The following is a 19866-nucleotide window of genomic DNA, read 5'->3' as shown; positions in this document are numbered from 1 at the left end:
AGACCGTTCCCCTTCTCCACACCCACCCACCCCCACCCCCGCCCTTTACTCAGTTTGTCCCTTATTTCCATGTCTCTGCTTTGTTGATTTGATTCCACTTACAGGTAAGATCATATGGTATTTGTCTTTTACCAATTGTCTTATTTCACTTAGCAGAATACTCTCTGGTTCCATCCATGCTGTTGTGAAGAGTAAGAGTTCCTTTATTCTGCTGCATCGAATTCCTCTGTGTAAATGTACCACAGTTTTTTGATCCGTTCATTTTCCCATGGGTATTTAGGCTGTCTCCAGCACTTGGCTTATTTACTTATTGTAAATAACGCTGCTATGAATGTTGGGATGCATAGGTTCTTCTGAATTGGTGTTTCAGGATTCTTAGGGTATAATCCCAGCAGTGGAATTGCTGGATCAAAAGGCAGTTCAATCTTCAGTTTTTTGAGAAAATCCCATACTGTTTTTCCACAGTGGCTGCACCAGTCTGCATTCCCACCAACAGTGTACTAGGGTTTCCTTTTCTCCACAACCTGGCCAGCACCTGTTGTTTGTTGATTTGTTTGTGATGGCCATTCTTACTGGTGTGAAGTGGTATCTCACTGTGGTTTTAATTTACATCTCTCTCCTGGCTAGTGATGCTGAGCATCTCTGCTGGCTAGTGATGTTGAGCATCCTTTCATATGTCTATGTTTTTGGTGTTATGACTAAGAACTTTTCACCAATTCTAAGTCCTGAAAATTTTTACCTATGTTGTCTCCAAAAATTGTGTACTTTAATGTTTTTATTAAAATCTATGATACATTTTGATCTTTTTGCTTATGTGTAACCAACTACTCTACCAACATTTTAGATTATTCTTCCTATACTGAACTGCTTTTGCATCTTTGTCAAAAATCAGTTCTACTGCCATAGGGCTTTTTCTGTCTTCTTTATTCTGCTCTACTGATCTGTGCACCCTCCCTCTGGCCCTAACACGCTGTCGTGATTAATACAGATATATAGTAAGTGTTCACATCAGGTAGAGTCATTCGTTCCCCTTTATTCATTATCAGAATTGTTTTTATCTATTCTTAATTCGTTTGACTTTTCAAATAATTTTAAAAGTCCTGTATACATCTACAAAAACACTTGCTGAAATTTTAATATAAAATGTGTTCTTTGCCTTAAACTCATCTTTTTCCTGAATTTAGCCTGTAAGTTATTTCATTAAAAATTGTGTGGAGGAAATGAGGGAAGTTCCCTAAGGGGGAGGGGGAAGGAAAAAGTGTGTTAATCATATAAAAATTTGAAGAGAACTGACATCCTCTATTATGCTGAAACTTCCAATCCATGAATATCGTATATTTCTTCATTTATGTAGGTATTGGATTTTGTTCATCACTATTTTGTAATTTTCACAAAACTAGTATGAAATTTTTTAAATGAAAGAAGTATTTTTATTTCAGTTTCTACATGCTTATCACTAATACACAAAAATGTGACTGGGCCAACCCACGGCCTCAGCATAACAAGATGGAAGCCTAGGTAAACAACCCTGGTCTCCCCACACAACCACTTCAAAATTACAACTACAGAACCACAGAAAAACCATCACTTGGAATTGGTAGAAATCGAGTTGAATGGAGGTTCTAAGACCATGGAATCAAAGAAGAAACCTCATCCATCCAGACTGTTAGGAGGGGCAGAGACGTGGAATGGTCTGGTCCCATACCCACATGTTTGATGGATAAAAATCAGGAGGAATATCTCGGGAGCAAGTGGTCCCAGCCCCACACCAGGCCCCCCAGCCCTGGGGTTCCAGTGCCAGGAAGATTATGTCTCCAAAACTTCTGGCTGCAAAAACCGGCAGGGATTGAGTCGGTGGAGGAAACTTCTGGATTCCCAGGCAGTTCATCTTTAAAAGGCCCATACACAGACACACACACATTTATTTAAACTCACTACTGCTGAGCTCTAGCACTGGGGCAGCAGCCTGAACTGTAACAGCCTTGGTTCACAGCCTGGTCTCCCTAGTGCATCTCCAAGCCCAGCACTGAAGATCGTTTTATAGCTTATGCAAAGTGGCCCCAGACAGAACACACATGGGCACCAGAGCCCTGCTGAAGTGAGCCTCGCTCTGTGGAGTAGGACCCTGCACATCTGATCCTCCACTGAAAGCAGAGATTGGTGTATGTGATCGCACCCAGTCCTTGCAGCTGACTGGCCTGGGTAAACCCTCCCATTGACCTGTCAACAGCAACCAAGGCTCAACTACAACAGCAGAGTGTACTCAGCCCACATGAAGGGCACACATCAAGTACCTAGCTTGGGTGAAAGCAGGGGTTGTGCCACTGGACCCCAAAGGGCAGCTGCTACATTAGGCCACACTAACAAGACAGGGAGTCATAGCGGCTCTACCTAATACATAGAAACAAACAGAGAGGCTGCCAAAATGGGAAGACAAACATGGCCCAAATGAACGAAAGAGCAAAACTCCAGAAAAAGGACTAAACAAAATGGAGATAAGCACTCTATCTATCAAATGCAGATTCAAAACACTGGTTATAAGGATGCTCAAGGGACTCAGTGAGGACCTCAAGAGAACAAAAAAGATCCAGGTCAAGATACACTAATTAAAATAAGCAATTTATAGGGAATCAACAGTCAAGTAGATGAAGCCAAGAATCAATCAAAAACTTGAAAGACAAGGAAGGAAAAAAAAAAACAACCAATCAGATCAGCAAGAAAAAAGAATCCAAAAAAAAAAACCAACCAAACAAAAAACCAACGTAGAATAGTACAAGAAGCCTCTGGGACAACTTCAAGCATTCCAACACTCACATTATAGGGAAGCCTGAAGGAGAAGAGAAAGAAAACAATTGGAAATCTATTTGAAAAAACAATGAAAGAAACCTTCCTTAATCTGGTGAAGGAAATAGACAAGTCCAGGAAGCACAGAGAATCCCAAACAAGATGGACGCTAAGAGGTCCACACCAAACGCATCATAAGCAAAATGCCAAAGGTTAAAAATAAAGGGAAAATCTTAAAAGCAGGGAGAGAAAAGCAGATAGTTACCCACAAGGGTGCTCCCATAAGAATGTCAGCTGATTTCTCAAAAGAACCTTTGTATGCTCGAAGGGACTGGCAAGAAATATTCAAAGTGATGAAAAGCAAGGACCTACAATCAAGATATAAAGCTTTCCAGACAAAGTAAAGCTAAAGGAATCATCATCACCAAGTCATTATTATATGAAATGTTAAAGGGACTTATTTAGGAAAAAGAAGATCAAAACTATAAACATTAAAATGACAACAAATTCATAACTTTTGACAACTGAATCTAAACAAAAACAAACTAAGCAAACAACTAGAACAGGAATAGAATCATAGATATGGAGACCATTTGGACGGTTATCAGCTTGGAGGGGAAGGGAGAATGGGGGGAAAGGTACAGGGAATTAGAAGCATAACTGGGTAGGTACAGAATAGACAGGGGGATGATGACAACAGTGTAGGCAATAGAGAAACCAAAGCACTTACATGCACAACTCATGGGCATGAACTAAGGGGGAGGGGAGATCGCTGGAGGGAAGGGGGAACCAGGTGGAGGAAGACAAAGGTGGAAAAACTGGGACAACTGTAATACCATAATCAATAAAATAAACTTGAAAAATAAAAATAAAATCACAAAGAGATCACATTAAACAGCCACCAGAATGATTAAAACTAAGGACTGATAATACTAAGTGTTGTGAGAGTGTGTGGAGCAACAGGAACACATCCCTAGAGTAAAAGCAAAAATGGCACAGACATTTTGGAAGAAACAGTAGGCAGTTTTAGTTAAATATACACTTACCACATGACCTAGCAATCCCATCCCTAGGTATTCACCTAATTAAAATGAAAACAGTACGTCCACACAAAGACTTGTACTCTAACGTTCATAATCACAAGAAACTGGAAAACAACCCAAATATACATCTACCAGGTAATTTATAAACAAACTGTCATATAACCACACAATGGGGTACTACTACTCAATGATAAAAGAACTAACGTTGCACACACCAACATGGGTGAACCTCAAAAGAATATGTGAAATACAGCCAGCAAATAAAGCCTACATCTACTTATATGAATTTCTTAGAATTTCTACATCTACTTAGAAAAGGGAAAACTACAAAGACCAGAAAAAACACAAAAACTACAGCGATTTCTGGCTCAATGACAAATGCAGGGGGAAAGGACTGCCTACAAAGGGTAGGGGGGAACGTTTTGGGTTAATAAAAATATTCTATATTATTATTGTGGTGAATGATTCACAACTGTATATATTTATCAAACCTCACCAACTACACACTTGAAATTTCTGGATTTTAATTTATATCAATTACACCTCAAAAAAAGTGTTAATTTGAATTTACAAGAGTACTATAAAAGCAGTTAAGAAGTTTCACCTTCCCAAATGATTTTGCAGAATGCACTTACCAGTTTACTGAAAACAGTTAAGGTTAAAATATGTAAACAAAATATAAATCATTTGCCCATTTTTATAAATTATGAAAACAAAAATAAATCTAAATATTTCTATTACTTTAATTTCTGTTAACACAGTGTAACATGTAAACTAAAATTATGTTACTATGAAGAAGTCTTTTTAAAACATGCTATTTATTGGGTTGGCCAAAAAGCCTGTTGCGTTTTTTCTGTATGATGGCTCTAGTAGTATTTAGCTGTCTTTAACTTCATTTGAAACAATTTTGTTAGATTATATTATGACAGCTATCATATCAGCATGCATCTTTAAAAAACTATCAAAATTGCTGAATTTTTGTGCAGTCATGTTGACATTGAAGATGGAAGAAAATATCCAACATTTTTGGCATATTATGCTTTATTATTTCAAGAAAAGTAAAAACGCAACTGAAACACACAAAAAAAGATTTGTGCAGTGTATGGAGAAGGTGCTGTGACTGATCAAATGTGTCAAAAGTGGTTTGCGAAGTTTCTTGGTACTACTGACATTTTAGGCAAATAACTCTTTGCTGTGGGACTGTCTTATGCATTAGAAGATGTTTACCAGCACCCCAGGCCCACTAGAAGCCAACAGCAGGAGATAGTCAACATACTCAAAATATCCACATCAATACAGTTATTGGTAAAAATGAAAAATGTCTTTTTTATTTTATGGAAAAAGTGTAAGGGACTTTTTGGTCAACCCAATATAACTGATCAAATTGAGCACTTTCAGTGCTCAGTGAAAGTGAACTCAGTCTTCACACTCTGTAGAAGTAACTCTGGCCCCTCCTTAATCACTGTTAAAAGATTATTCCCACTTAATTTACTTGGCATACTGCCTAGCATAACCAAGCCAAAAAAAAAATTAATAAAATTTTGACACAGGTATACTCTCAGAAGAGAGTACTTCTGAATAACCAACTTGCTGAATACCAACATTAGAATGTTTTGGCTGCAGCTGCATACAATAAGCAATAGAGAAGCAATTGAAGATCTTCAACCCTTCCAATTTTCCAATCTGGCCTGCTTTCCTGATGGCAAATTTAATTAGAAAGGGATGTGAAAGACATACAGTTTAACTTTACAAGACAAATTTTAAATCTCAAGAGTGGTACTCCCACACTGAATCTAAGCTCTACATACTACCTCTGTGCATATGCCTATTTGCTATAATAAAATATAAGGTCCTTTGAGAACAGAAAACTCCTTTTTGTATGCAATTCACCTCCCTACCTTCTTCAATTAACAACCAGCAGGGAATGTAACACAGTCCTAAGAGGCACTATTAAATATAGGAAAAAACCCTATTTTGGAATGGCAACTACAACTTTCATACAGTAGGATCTCCAGTTCTATCACAGCAGCTTAGTAAAAACCATGTCTACATCCATCACTTACTGTACTTTTTGATCATAGTAAAACTTCAAAATTGAATTTTCTGAAACAAATAAATTCAAATACCAGTTTAAAAATCCCAATGGGGGTGGGGGGGGAACCATTTTCTTTATTTAACAACACTGACAAGGATTCTACCATATGTGAATTTTCCAAATGGATAGAAATATACCATTCTTTAAAACTCATATTTAAGATACAAACTTTCCTTATAATTGATTATGTAAACTCCTGAAGTATTTCAAAATAATGGGGAGAAGGAGGAAGAGGGTAGATAGGATATACATAAAAGGTCATTCATAAATCAGTAATATTTGAAGCTGGGTGATAGACATGTGTGTTCATTAAACTGGTCTACTTTTATGTTTTAAGTTTACAATTCAGCAAATTTACACTACAGTAACCAAAACAATGTGGTACTTGAACTTGGCAATAGATTCTTAAATACAACACCAAAAGTACAAGCAACAACAACAAAAAGAGACAAATTGGATTTCAACAAAATGAAACATTTTTGTAAAAAGCACACCATCAAAACAGTGAAAAGGCAACCCACATAAGGGAGAAAATATTTACAAAAAATATTTACAAATCATATTTACAAATATCCAGAATATTTAAAAACAATAAAAAAAAATTTAAAAATGAGTAAAGGCCTTGCACAGACATTTGTCCAAACAAGCTATACAAATTTGAGTACAGATAAAAATGTTCAACATCATTAGAACCTAGGAAATGCCAATCTAAACCACAATGAGACACACACTTCACAACCACCAGGATGACTATTTTTAAAAAATAAGAGGAGGAGAGGAGGAGACAAAAGTGTTGGCAAAGATAAGAAGAAACTGGAACCCTTGTACATTGTTGGTGGGAATGTAAAATGGTGCAGTTGCTATGGAAAAGTTTGGTGGTTCCTCCAAAAGTTAACATAGAATCACTACATGACACATGAATTCCACTCCTATGCATATATTCTGAAGAATTGAAAACAGAGACTTAAACAAATAACTGTACACAAGTGTTCACAGCAGCATTTTCACAAGAGCCCAAAGGTGGAAACAATCAAAATGTCAATCATGGATGAAGGGATGAACATCATGCGGTATACACAGTGGAATATTATCAGCCCTAAAAACAAAATGAAGTGCTGTAACGTGGATGAATCTCGAAAACATTAAGTTAGTAAAAGAACCCAAATATATAAGTCATAAATGGTGTGATTCCACCATTTATCCATTTTATCTGAAGTATTAAAAATAGGTAGGTAAATCAAAAGACAAAGTAGATTAGTGGTTGCCAGGGCTCAGAGGAGGTGGCAATGTGGTATAACTGCCTAATGGGTACAGCGTCTCCTTTGGAATTAATGAAAATATTTTGAAACTATATAGAAGAAATAGCACAATATTGTGAATGTACTAAATGTCCCAGAATGTGCATTTTAAAAGGGTAATTTTATGTGAATTTCACTCCCCAGAAGATTGCACAACATTGTGAATACACTAAATGCCACAGAACATGCATTTAAAATGTGTAATTTTAGCCCTGGTCAGAGTGGTTAAGTTGGTTAGAGCGTCAACCGGTATACCAAAGTTGCAGGTTCAATTTCCAATCAGGGCACATACCTAGGCTGCAGGTCCCATCCCCAATTGAAGCATGTACGGAAGACAGCCAATCAATGTTTCCCTCTCTCTCCCTCCCTTCCTCTCAAAAAAACAAAACAAAACAAAACAATGACCCTGGCCAGTGTGGCTCAGTTGGTTGAGGCGCTGTCCCTTAAACTAAAAGGTCATGGGTTTGATTCCTAGTCAGGGCACACACCTGGGTTGCAAGTTTGGTCCCTGTCAAGGTGTAAGGGGCAAGCAACTGATGTTTTGCTCCCTCATTCTCTCCCATCTTTCCCCTCTCTCTAAAATCAATACGCATGTCCTTGGGTGAAGATTTAAAAAAAAAAAAAAAGGCAATGAAAAAACTGTCCTCAGATGAGGACTTTTAAAAAATTGGGTAACTTCATGTTATGTGAATATCACCCCCCAAAAAAACTCTCATATACTGATTACATATTTTATATCAACACAAATAGGAGCATGTTAATTTAACACTTTATTCATCATTCAAAAGTGATCAGTTCATAGGCTTGCCCAAAGATTTTGTCCTTAAACCAAACAGAATAAAATAGTTGCCACCAAGTTTCTCTAATAATTCCCCTCCATTCTATTACCAGTGGGCTGAGATAACCAAGTTTTGAGAATTCTAAATAAATTCAGAATGACAATGTGAAGAGAATATTTACAAAAAAAGAAAAATTGATTTGAACCAAATACCTATAATAAACGTGACTTATTAAAATTATGAGCTACATCAAAATGAAATGCAGTGTGAACCTTGTTTACACATGTTTTGAACAAATCAGCTGTGAAAAGTCATTGTGGAGCTGGAAATTTGAAATACGGGCTGGATATTAAACATTAAAGAATTTGTGTTAATTGCACTAATTGGGATAAGGCTAATGTAATTATGTAAGAAAATGGAGAGAAAATACCAAGATGTCTATAAAATAAAATACATATAGCAAGAATGGGGACAAAATGCTAGTAATAACTAAATCTAGATAATGAGGATATGGGGATTCATTATACTATTCCCTTTTTCTCTGTGCTTGAAATTTTTATAATGAAAAGTTAAAATTTTACATTTAAAAAAATAATTAGTTACATAAACAAACAGTAAACCAGGGCCTAAATCAGGTACCTATAACTTTGTTCATAACTTCCAGAGTTTAGCAAGGCAGTGCCTTCCCAACATTTCATTTCTTTAAAATTTGTTAGCTATTAACATATCTAAAAATCACTCTTCATCATCACTTTGACCTTAGAGTGAATTAAATTCTTAAGAGAATGGAAAATCCACTAAGCACATGCCTTTTTCCAGGTTCAGTCCTGACAACCAATTTCTTTAAGGAAAGTAGCATCCAACCTTAAATAAAAAGTCACTGACCTGTAGTAGAGGACTATAAAATAAAATTCTAGACAATAGCACTACTGCCCTTGTACTGTTCTAAAGGGCATTAAATATTGACTTTGTATATGTATGATAAAATTCCAAATCTAACCATTTAAGAAATAAAAATGAAAAGGATAAAAATAAATCCATAGCAAAATTTCTTGATGAAAATCGGGGGGGGGGGCAGGGGGAGAAATTAAAATGGCATGCATAAATTCTAACCCAGGATAAAAAGAGAAAAAAATTTGAGAAAACAGAAATAAAGCATGGCAGAATTGGCACACACACACAAAAAAATAGAATAGCTGAAATAGTCAAATATATCATTAATCAATAGCAATGTGACTTTAAACTCTTAAAGATATGCTATCAAATTGTATTTATAAAAATTCAAATTAATTTTATGCTGTTTACCAAAAGACAGACCTGAAACAAATATTATATAGAAAGGTTAAAAGTTTTTTAAAAGTTTTAAAAATCCTCAAAAACCAGTAGCAAACCAAATCCAAGAACATATAAAAAGGATCACATACCATGACCAGGCAGGAACTACTCCAGGATTGCAAGGTTGGTTGAACATACTGAAATCCATCAATTTAATCCATCAGATATAAATAGGATAAAAGACAAAAATTTATCATCATTTCAATAGATGAATAAGCAGCATTTAAGAAAATCCAACACCCTTTCATGATAAAAAGACTCAACAAACTAGGAATAGAAAGCAAACTCTCAACTGAAAAAAGGGTCTCTAGGAAAAACACAGCTAAAATCAGACTTTCTATTGATCATTGTACTGCAAGACCTAGACACAGCTTTAGGCAGAGCTTAGGCAAAAACAAAGAAATAAAAGGCATTTAGCTTGGAAAAGAAGGAAATTATCTGAACTAGCCAAAGACGCAGTAACCATGCACATAAAAAATCCTAAGGAATCCACACACACAAGACAAAAAAATTATTATAGCTAATGAATTAATTAAGATTGCAGGATACAATATCAATATACAAAAATCAATTGTATTTAAATTATGCACTAGCTAGCGATGAATAATCTGAAAATCAAATTAAGAATTACATTTACAATAGCATAAAAAAGAAATGCTTCAAAATAATTTTTGAAAAGAGTTGCAAATCTACTATGAAAGCTACAAAAAAAAAATTACTGAAAGAAACCAAAGACCTAAGTAAATGAAAAAAAAAAAATTCCATGTTTATGGATCAGAGGGCATTAATATTGGCAATACTCCTAAAATTGATCTAAAATAGCGATTTTCAACCACCGTGTCACAAGAATTTTTAAAACATGCAATACCTGACTATTTAGTCAGAGGCACTGACCTCTTTTCTCTTAGACTTTCAATTTAAAAAAAAAAAGACAATGGCCAACACAATAGTCAGCAATGATTCAAAATTATACCTATTTTTATCAGGTTAGCAAAAAAATATTTTTTGGTGTGCCGTAGAATTTTAGTGATTAGAGTATGTGTGCCATGAAGCCAAAAAAAGGTTGAAAAATCACTGATGTACAAGTGAAATGCAATCCCAATCAAAATTCCAGCTGCCTTTTTTCCCCCAGAAATTGAGACGCTGATCCTAAAATCTGTATGGAAATGCAAGGAACCCATAATAGCCAAAACAATCTCAAAAAGGAACAAAATTAGAGAAATCATACTTTCCAATTTCCAAACTTACTACAAAGCTACAGTAATGAAGACAGTGTGGTACTGCCATTAGGAGAGACATACAATAGAACAGAACTGAGAATCCAGAAATAAATATCTACACATATGATCAGTTGATTTCAACAAAGAATGAAAGTCTTTTTAAGAAATGGTGCTGGGACAACTGCATATCCACAAAGAATAAAGCTGGACCCCTACTTCACACAATCTACAAAAATGAACTTAAAATGGCTCAAAGTAAGAGGTAAAGCTATAAAACTACTAGAAGAAAATGGAGTAAGTCTTCATGACCTAGGATCTGATGATGGTTTCTTAGATCTGGTAACAAAAACACAAGCAACCAAAGAAAAAAATAGATAAATCACACTTAACCAAAATTAGAACCTTTTGTGCTACAAAGGGTATCATCAAGAAAGTAAAACAAAAAAACCTCTTAAGGGAGAAAATAAAGACAACCCACAGAATGGGAGAAAATAGTAATAAATCATGCCTGCTAAAGGACTGCTATGTAGAGCATACAAAGAACTCTTATTCCTAAACAATTAAAAAATGGGCAAATGATTTGAACAGACAGTTCTTCAAACAGGATATACAAATGTCCAATAAGCACATTAAACCATGATAGAATGCAAACCAAAATCACAGTAAGACACCACTTCACACCCACAGTAATCAAAAAAACCAGATGGTAAGTGTTGATGAGGCTACAGAGAAATTTTAATTCTAATATATTGTTGGTTGGAATGAAATATAGAGTGGAAGCTTTGGCAGTTCCTGAAAAAGTTAAACACAGAATTCCCCAGCAATTTCACTCCTAGGTATTATATACCCCAAAGAAATGAAAACATATATGGGGACGTTTATAGCAATATAATTCGTAACAGTCAAAAACATGTATGGGTATTTTTATAGCAATATAAACAATCCCAATGTCATTGACTGATAAGTAGACTTAAAAATAATGTGGCATATCCGTATAATGGAAACTTAGGACATATCATTCTAGACTTAAAAGAAATTCCAACTAAAGTATCATCAGAAACATCTATTAAGAGTCACCAGAGTTCAGTACCTGAAACCTAATGACATATTTAAATAAATTGAAGTAAAACAGTACTCAACTGTATTTTCAGGGACTGCTATAAAAATTTATGGTATAAATGAAGTTTCAGAAATAGAAAAGCCAAACAAATATTTCATGTACCTGTGGAAAGTATACTACTATCACAAAAGGGAGGTCTGAAAACCAATGATTCTTAAAAATTACTGTTACCTAGATAAAAAGTAAGGAGTCCTCTGAAAACACGTATCTGAACTTTTATAATGCAGGTGTACAATGGAAAGGAATGAAATATTAAATTATCACTGCTTTCATTTTAAATGGGCTATGGAATAGTAAGTATTCAATTAAAGTTAAGGGAGAAACTCTTTTTAAAAATCTGGCACTGACTGACCTAGACAATGGCTGTCATTTTTCTATTTTCCCTCCTCCTTTAAATTCTTCATCTTTTAAAATTCCTTCACCAGTAACTATCCAATGTAGATGTTAATTTTTATCTAAAGTCTTTATTTTGTAATGTCAGGATTTCTTAAATCACGTAGTACAGCACAGGAAAAAACCATAGGTTCCTGAGTCAGGTTTGGCTCAAGAGCTGAGAGGCTCTAAGCCTCAAGTACATTATTATGGTAAATCCCAATTTCCCCTTCTATATGATATATAGTAATTCCTAGATTTCTATTTCTTTTCCTTCCTCTCAGATTCTCACTCTAGTTACAACATGGTTATTTGTTTTACATTAAGTGCTTCATTATTAAAATTATGTAAGTATTGTGGTTATTGCTAGGGCAAGTAAGTATACTGATTATTTCAATACTGTGTAATAAGGGTTCAAAATACCTGTATATTTTGTACTAAAATTTCTCAACAGTATATATTTGTTACAAGGCATAAAATAAGAAGGTAAAAAAGCAGTAATTTGTGTCACTAAGACATCTGAATGCTGCTGTAATGTCTTTAATTTTCTCCATGCTCTCCCCACCTTTACTATTTACATATTATGACAAACTAATAACCTAATCGCAATTTAGTCCTCACCTTTACACAGCTACTCCTAATAAGAGCTCAGTAAGTTGGTGAGACACAAGACAACCACCTTGAAAAAGTTTTCGTATTTACCAGAAAGAAGAAAAATTATTACATTAACAGTAACCAAAACCGTAAAATATATAGAAATAAGTCAAATGAGAAATATCCTAGCCCTTGCTGGTTCAGCTGATTAGAGCATCGATCCGAGAGGCCAAGGCTGTGGTTCCATCCCCAGTCGGGGCACATACAAGAATCAAAGCAATGAATACGTAAATGAGTCGACAACAAATCGGCACTGATGTTTCTGTTTCTCTCTCTCCTTTCCTCTCTCTAAAAATAAAAATAAATTTTAAAAATATCCTAAAGACTCAAGAAAATAAAATTTTACTGATATACAATTAAATAATTACACTAACCAAATAAAGAAGAATGTCGTATTACTATTTATTGACCACTCTATTTCCGGCACCTATACCAGTATCTGGCACTTTAGTACAGGGGTCCCCAACCTCCAGGCTGTGGACTGATACTGATCTGGGCCAGACCGCACAGCACGGGGAGAGCTTGAATGCACTGCACTTGATTCATCCTGAAACCATCCCCCACCCCCAGGAAAAACTGTCTTCCATGAAACCAGCCCCTGGAGCCAAAAAGGTTGGGGACTGCTGCTTCAGTAACCGCTCAATACATTTCTTGAATGGGATGATTCATTAACAAAGATATCAAGTGCACCAAATAATCTAAATATTTACTAGAACTCCCAATTAAAATCAACTCCCACAGATATTTAATAGACCTTTATAAATTCACCTATTAAAATAAAAAAGGAAATCATAAGTGGGTAAAATATGAAGAGTATTATATTAATATGACCACAGATAGCTTAAGTTGTCCTTGAGTGATTATCAAGCACTCTAAGCACCTGCTGGGCAAACATGATGTCAAACAGCCTGGAATATGTTTCACAAATGCCTAAATCTAGTTTAGGAATCCCTAAGTCAGCAGTTCCCAAAGTAGGTCCCAAGACCTGTTCAAGGGGTCTAAACTAATACAAAGGTCAAAACTATGGGTTGTCCAAAAAGTGTCGTTTTTTTCCATAAAAAAAAGGACACATTTTTCAATTTTACCAATAACTTTACTGATTTGGATATTTTGTGTATGCTGGCTATCTCCTGAATGGTAGGTATAACGTTGATTGTTCTCAATTAGTGCCTCGATTTAATCATTACCAACTTCACCTGGTCTGTCTACCCAACCACAGAGCATTGTCCAGTGAGAAATCTCTAGCACGAAACTTCACAAACCACTTCTGACATGCTCAATCAGTCAAAGCACCTTCTCCATATACTGCATAAATCTTTTTTTTTCATTTAAATTGTTTTTACCTTTCTTGAAATAATAAAGCACAATATACCAAAAATGTTGCATATTTTCTTTCATCTTCAGTATTATTAAAGTGCTACACAAAAAATTCACCAATTTGGTAAGTTTTGTTTTTTTTTAATGCACGCTGATATGACAGCTGTCACAATATACTCTAACAAAATGAAGTTAAAGACAACTAAGCACTACTAGAGCCATTTTATGGGGGGAAAAAACCTTTTCGGCCAAACCAACATTTTCAAAGTAATACCAAGAGACTATTATCCTTTCCCATTCTCATTTTTTACCCAACTATACAGTGGAGTTCTCCAGAGGCAACATAATGTGTGATGTTGCTTACGAACAGAATGCACAAGCAGATGAGAATCAAGATATCTTCTAGTGAGACGGTAAAGAGGTTTATAAAAATGCTTAATACCACTCTTCTCATCATTCTTAAAAATGATTATTTAAGGATATTATTAATATGTAATGTGTTCTGTTTTTAAATAAGTAAATACTTTAAGAATCCTTCTGTTTAATTTGTAATATGGTAAGTATTGATAGAGATAACCCACACAAAAATATTTTAGATTTACAGGCATCTTAGGAACCAAAAAGTCTTGAGAACTGCTATTCTAACCTAACCACTGACACTCAGTTCCTCAGTGAAAACAACGCTTTACCCATATTTATAGGTCAATGGCAAGACCGGAATAAGTTCTGAAGGATAAGCAATACACAGGTGGGCAAGTAATATTACAAGTAGCTGCACTGGCTCCCAACAGATATCACCAGTGTAGAATAAGCCAACGACAGAAGTTTAATCACCTGCTTTTTTTTTTTTTTTTTTTAAATCCTCATCCAAAGATGTTTATTGATTTGAGAGAGGAAGGGGGACAAGACAGGAGACAGACATCTACGTGAGAGAGAAGCATGGATCAGTTGCCTCACATATGCACCCTGACTGGGGATCCAACCTGCAACCTTTTAGTTTTATAGGACAATGCTCCTACCAACTGACCCACCCAGCCAGAGCTATCATCTGCTTCCTTACTCATTTTTGGCAAACTAGGACTTCTTCCACTCCTGCAATTTCTCCTAAAGAATCCATGGAGGAGCAAGCTAAGAGAACTCTCAGATTAAGCATCTTTTTTTTATCTAAAGTATGCAGATTGAGGTTTTTTATTAATTCAAATATTTACAAGTGAGAAATGAATTACTTTGTTGAATCAGACTACTTGTTACTATACTTGAACCACTGCCTCTCTGAGTAGCTCCTTCTGGACAGGTTCCTTAGGCATTGTTTTCTATCACAGGGCAGGGACCATGCTACCCAGGCTGACCAGGATGACCGTCCGACACTAGAGCGATCGTCTAAAGGTAAGGCAGCTATGTCAGATAGCCAGAAATCCCAAGAAAGGAGAGAGTATGCCAGTAATGACAGAAGCATTATCTGTACCCATTAAAAGCAAGAGTAGTAGTACACTGGCTCACCACTGGGGTAAAGACTAGAGAACCACAGCAACAAATCTGATGCTGAAGATACCCCAGAACTCTACTGAATCATGAAAGACTTTGTAGTACCTGAATGACAACGCCACCTTCATAATATCTGACCGTGGGATAGGTGAAATAATTATCTTCCTTCACTCTACATCCTTTGGGGGGACTCGGGGAGTGTATTAATCCCATTAAGGTGACATACCATATTCCTTATAACCTGAAAAATATAGCAGACTTGGGGGATTAAAAAAAAAAAGACAGATACTAGAATGAAGGACTGGAGGCTAGTTGTGAAAAACTGGATAATCCAGGTCCTTTTTTTCTCTGCACACATCAATAAGAAATACCCATCATATTGTGTAAATGGAAAACAGCAGGACATCTCTAGAGCATGCAAGTTCCCACAATGTCCCATTATGTAAACTGATGACTAGGAAGATTATAGGAAGAAATGAAAATATTATTATTAGCCTTATATTTTTATGAACCAAAGATATTAAATCCTATCCCTTGTGTCATCAAGAGTTTCCCCAGTCAAATCACAAAAGTCAGTATAACTTGCTGAACACCCTACTCAAAAACTTCATTCGCAGAATTACACAAGTTGAAACAAAATTCTAGAACTTAGTCTTTAAACAAAGTTCAGTTACTAGTGTGACAAAATATGTACTATATGAATAAAATACTTAGATTAAATAAACTCTAATTTTTTACTAATGTATTTATTTTTAGAGAGAGTGGGAAGGAAGGGAGAAAGAAAGGGAGAGAAAAATCAATAGGATGCCTCTCTTGCATGCCTGGACCAGGAACGAAACACACAACTTAGGCATGTGCCCTGACTGGGAACTGAATCAGAACAAAATCTTAATTATAAACGAACATTGTGTGGCTAAAAAGTTAAAATAAGTATTAAATAAATATAAGAATTGAAACAATCAAATTATGTTCTTTCCAAGAACTGAAAAGCAGTTCAGTGCCTTGTCTTGATAATAAACAGCTGTTTATTTCTCACCCAATTCTACCTGGCCAGAAACATGCTCTACCTAGGATAGCCTGTAAGGGAAGGGGAGGTGGAATGAATGTAAAACCTTTAAAATGGAGATGCTTATACAAGAGAGTAAAACCAAGTAATATATAATTTACACAAATAAGAATATTAATCCTAAAATAGGACTTCTCCTCCCAGATCTTCTTCCCAGTTTGTGTTTTTCTTCCTTTTACAAATATTCAAAATGCCCTTAAAGAAAGTACAGGAACACCTTGGAGATAGTCTGGGTTCGGTTCCAGGCCACCACAATAAAGCAAATTATCACAATAAAGCAAGTCACACAAATTTTTTGGTTTGCAAGTGCGTATAAAAGTTATGTTTATACAGTGGTCTATTACTCGTACAACAGCATTGTGTCTAAAACAAAATGAACATACTTTAATAAAAAAATACATTATTGCTAAAAATACCATCTACTGAGCCTTTAACAAATCATAATATTTTGCTAGAGGATTCCTGCCTTCAAACTGTTTAAAAAAAAAAAAAACCCCACAGTATCTGCTAAGCATAATACAAGGTATGCCAGTACTATTTAAATATACAAAAGGCCAAACTAACAAAGCAATGAAACTTCCCTCCCCCACCCCAAAATATCCTATGTGAACCACAAAGTAAAAAGGCATAGCAGTTCTGGTCAAATGGGACCCTCTGCAAAACCCCAGGATTTCTTACATAATCAAATCTGAATGGCATTCAACCAAGAATCCATGAAGCATTAAAAAAAAAAAATGAAAGAAATATGATATGAGAAAACTTTTTCAGTTACATTGCCACCACTTCCCCTTCAAGATAACCACTCTCCCCCTCCCCACCCCCCAAAATTAGTCTGAGCAGGGATTAAAAAAAAAACAAAAAAGTTCAATTCCTTCTACAATACAGTTTCAAACCAATCTTTTAACAACAGGCTAAGTGTTGCAATTTAAACTTCACATCATCCATGAAAATCTGTATGAATCAGTAAGACACACTTTGCTCTATAAACATACAAACACTAAATCTATCCCCTCTGAATAGCTTTTTTTCCATTGTGAGAAAGTCTGGAAAGTAAAAACTAAGTAAAACAACAACATATACATGTACTTTTTAACCTAAGGAACAGATTTCTGTAATCCTGAACCAAACAAGCCAATTGCTTAAAAAAACTTTTTCAAATAAGAGAATCAGTGAAATTAGGAAACTGACTAGACACTTGATAATATTTATGAAATCATTATTAATATTCCTTAGGCTTGATGGTGGCACTGTGGTTGTGTTTTATGTTCTATGTTCTGTTTCTCCTTTTTTCCCCTCAAGAATTATCTTTCAGATACACCTGAAGGATTTACACATTAAAGGACTCTGAGTTGCTTTAAAATATCCAACAGGTGGATGAAACAGGATTAGTCATGATAACAATGGTTGAAGCTAGTAATTAGTACATGAATTCATGCTTCTTATACACATCTATTTTTTTATACATTTAAAGGAGAGAAGTATCCTACACATCAAAACATCCTGTCAAACGTAGAGAAATTTTATTCCCTCTAAATCATCTAGAATTTTGCCTTTTTTTTTTTTTTTTTTTTTTTTTTTACCTATCTGGTTTGACTAACAATTAAGTTTTATTCTTCAAACCAATAAACTTCCTCCAGGGGACCTGTAACTGAAATATAAGACTCACCTTGGTATCTTTCAATTCCACTCATCAGCTAGATGAGTGCCAGGTGAGGAAAACAATCTTGGCTTCCAACCTATAATTAGTGATCTTATTTTAACTTCAAGAGCACACATCCGTTTTGAATCAGAATGCTGAACTATCATGGGTTGTTTTCTTGTTTTCATTTACTTAACTCTTCCCCCTAGTATTTGAACTAAGCTTAGTGAGAGGTATACAGAGATGAAAAGTAGCAGATGTTTGTTGTTAGTTCCCACTTACTATAAACTTTCCAATGAGAAGAGTAGAAGACTCAATCGAATGACACAGAAAAGCTACCAAACTCTTGGGGTCTGTAACTCTACATACACCCTTACACTCCCTCCTCGTAAAAGCGTTTTAAGTGATGAGAAAGGAATGACCCCGGATTGGTTTGTTTCATCTCCTCCTCCTTTCTTAGGGGAGGTGCTAGAGAGCAAAGAAATCACCAAAAAACTGGCCGGAAGAAGGAAAGCGAAAAGCATGGAGTCTGGACAATCAGCCCTTAAATAACTCAGAACTGTACCCAAATTAGATAAAATTAAAAGGGAGTCAACTGTTAAACACCTCCAACGTAAATGAGGCTTCAAAGTGGAAAAAGCTGGCCGTAGGAACAGCTGATTCGAACTCCCTTCTTTCTCCAAGTATTCACAGGTACAAAGGCGTAATGAGTACTCTTCGTGACCCTCACCTAAACTTGAGCCACAAAACCTCACTCGCCTGGACCACGCCGGGCGCTCCACAACCGCTGCCCCACTTTCCAGACCGGAAACCCCTCTTTTCCTGGCCGGGCGAGGGGTAGCGGTGGGACTGAGCCTTGGCTGAGAGAACCCGCCCGCCGCCGAGGCCCTCCGCGCCTGCCCCGCACTGGGGTCTCGGACCCGCGGCACCCACTCAGGGCCCAGGTCCGGTGCCCTGAAAGGCCAGTCTCACGCCTCGACCCTGGGTCTACCCCGCGCCTGCGGGACCCGCGAGACCCCTGAGCCGCGCCGGCCAGCGCCAACCAGACCCAGCCACTGGCTTACCTGTCTTCGCTCTTGTTTTTCTGCTTCTTCCCCATCGCGTGATAGCGGCGCTCGTGGTTCCAACCTCTCTACTCGGTTTCTCACAGATCCACTCCTCCCGTCCGACTTTGGTCTCGGTTCGGCTACGTTCCCCTCCCCACTGCCGCCTCTCGCACCCAGCTCTCCACAGACCCGCGCACTGAGACAGGGCACATATGGTGTGAGCTCTCAGCGCGCAAGCGCATCGTCCCTCCGCTTTAGCGTGGGGACGCAGGGCGCAGCTCATCGAGAGCTGTCCTTCGGGTAGAGCGTCTCCACTTCACCCGCCAGACGGGAGTGCGAGCGCCCCCTTCCCTCAAGTGCCCGCCGTGCATCGTCGCCAGAGCGGTTTCCAGGTTCTAGAACCCAAAGGCTGACAATGAGGCTGAAAATTCCCTACGTCGGCCTCGCTTGGAGTGGAACGCAGGTGTGGAGGATTGGAGCTCGGTGAGAAGTAGACCTTTCACTGGGCTTCCCTTCCACCTCTGTATTCTCAGCTGTCCGAAGTTCAGTAAAGGATCACAGTGAACGAAAGATAAGCGCTGTGTTGTTCCCAAGGGAGATAAATCCAGGACAA

General features: G+C 36.8%; 1 protein-coding gene across 3 annotated transcripts in view; it reads right to left on the bottom strand.

Annotated features, from left to right (window-relative positions):
- Positions 1-19495, bottom strand: part of EIF5B (eukaryotic translation initiation factor 5B) — a 75702-nt gene extending 56207 nt beyond the window's left edge. For 2 of the 3 annotated variants that reach the window (XM_054586355.1, XM_054586363.1), the window contains exons 1-2: positions 19272-19495; positions 9424-9471 (exon numbers count right to left, since the gene is read on the bottom strand). In XM_054586355.1, coding sequence (XP_054442330.1) covers positions 9424-9471; positions 19272-19306 — 83 coding nt within the window. In that variant the 5' untranslated portion in view covers positions 19307-19495. The remainder of the gene's footprint in view (positions 1-9423; positions 9472-19271) is intronic. The other variant, XM_054586372.1, reaches the window with a different exon arrangement.
- Between the last annotated feature and the right edge of the window lie 371 nt (positions 19496-19866).

This window comes from Pteronotus mesoamericanus, unplaced genomic scaffold (assembly GCF_021234165.1).
Source record: "Pteronotus mesoamericanus isolate MK-2021 breed Mesoamerican mustached bat unplaced genomic scaffold, CSHL_Meso_final contig_121, whole genome shotgun sequence".
Classification (NCBI taxonomy): Eukaryota; Metazoa; Chordata; class Mammalia; order Chiroptera; family Mormoopidae; genus Pteronotus; species Pteronotus mesoamericanus.
This window is presented reverse-complemented; position numbering and strand designations above follow the sequence as displayed.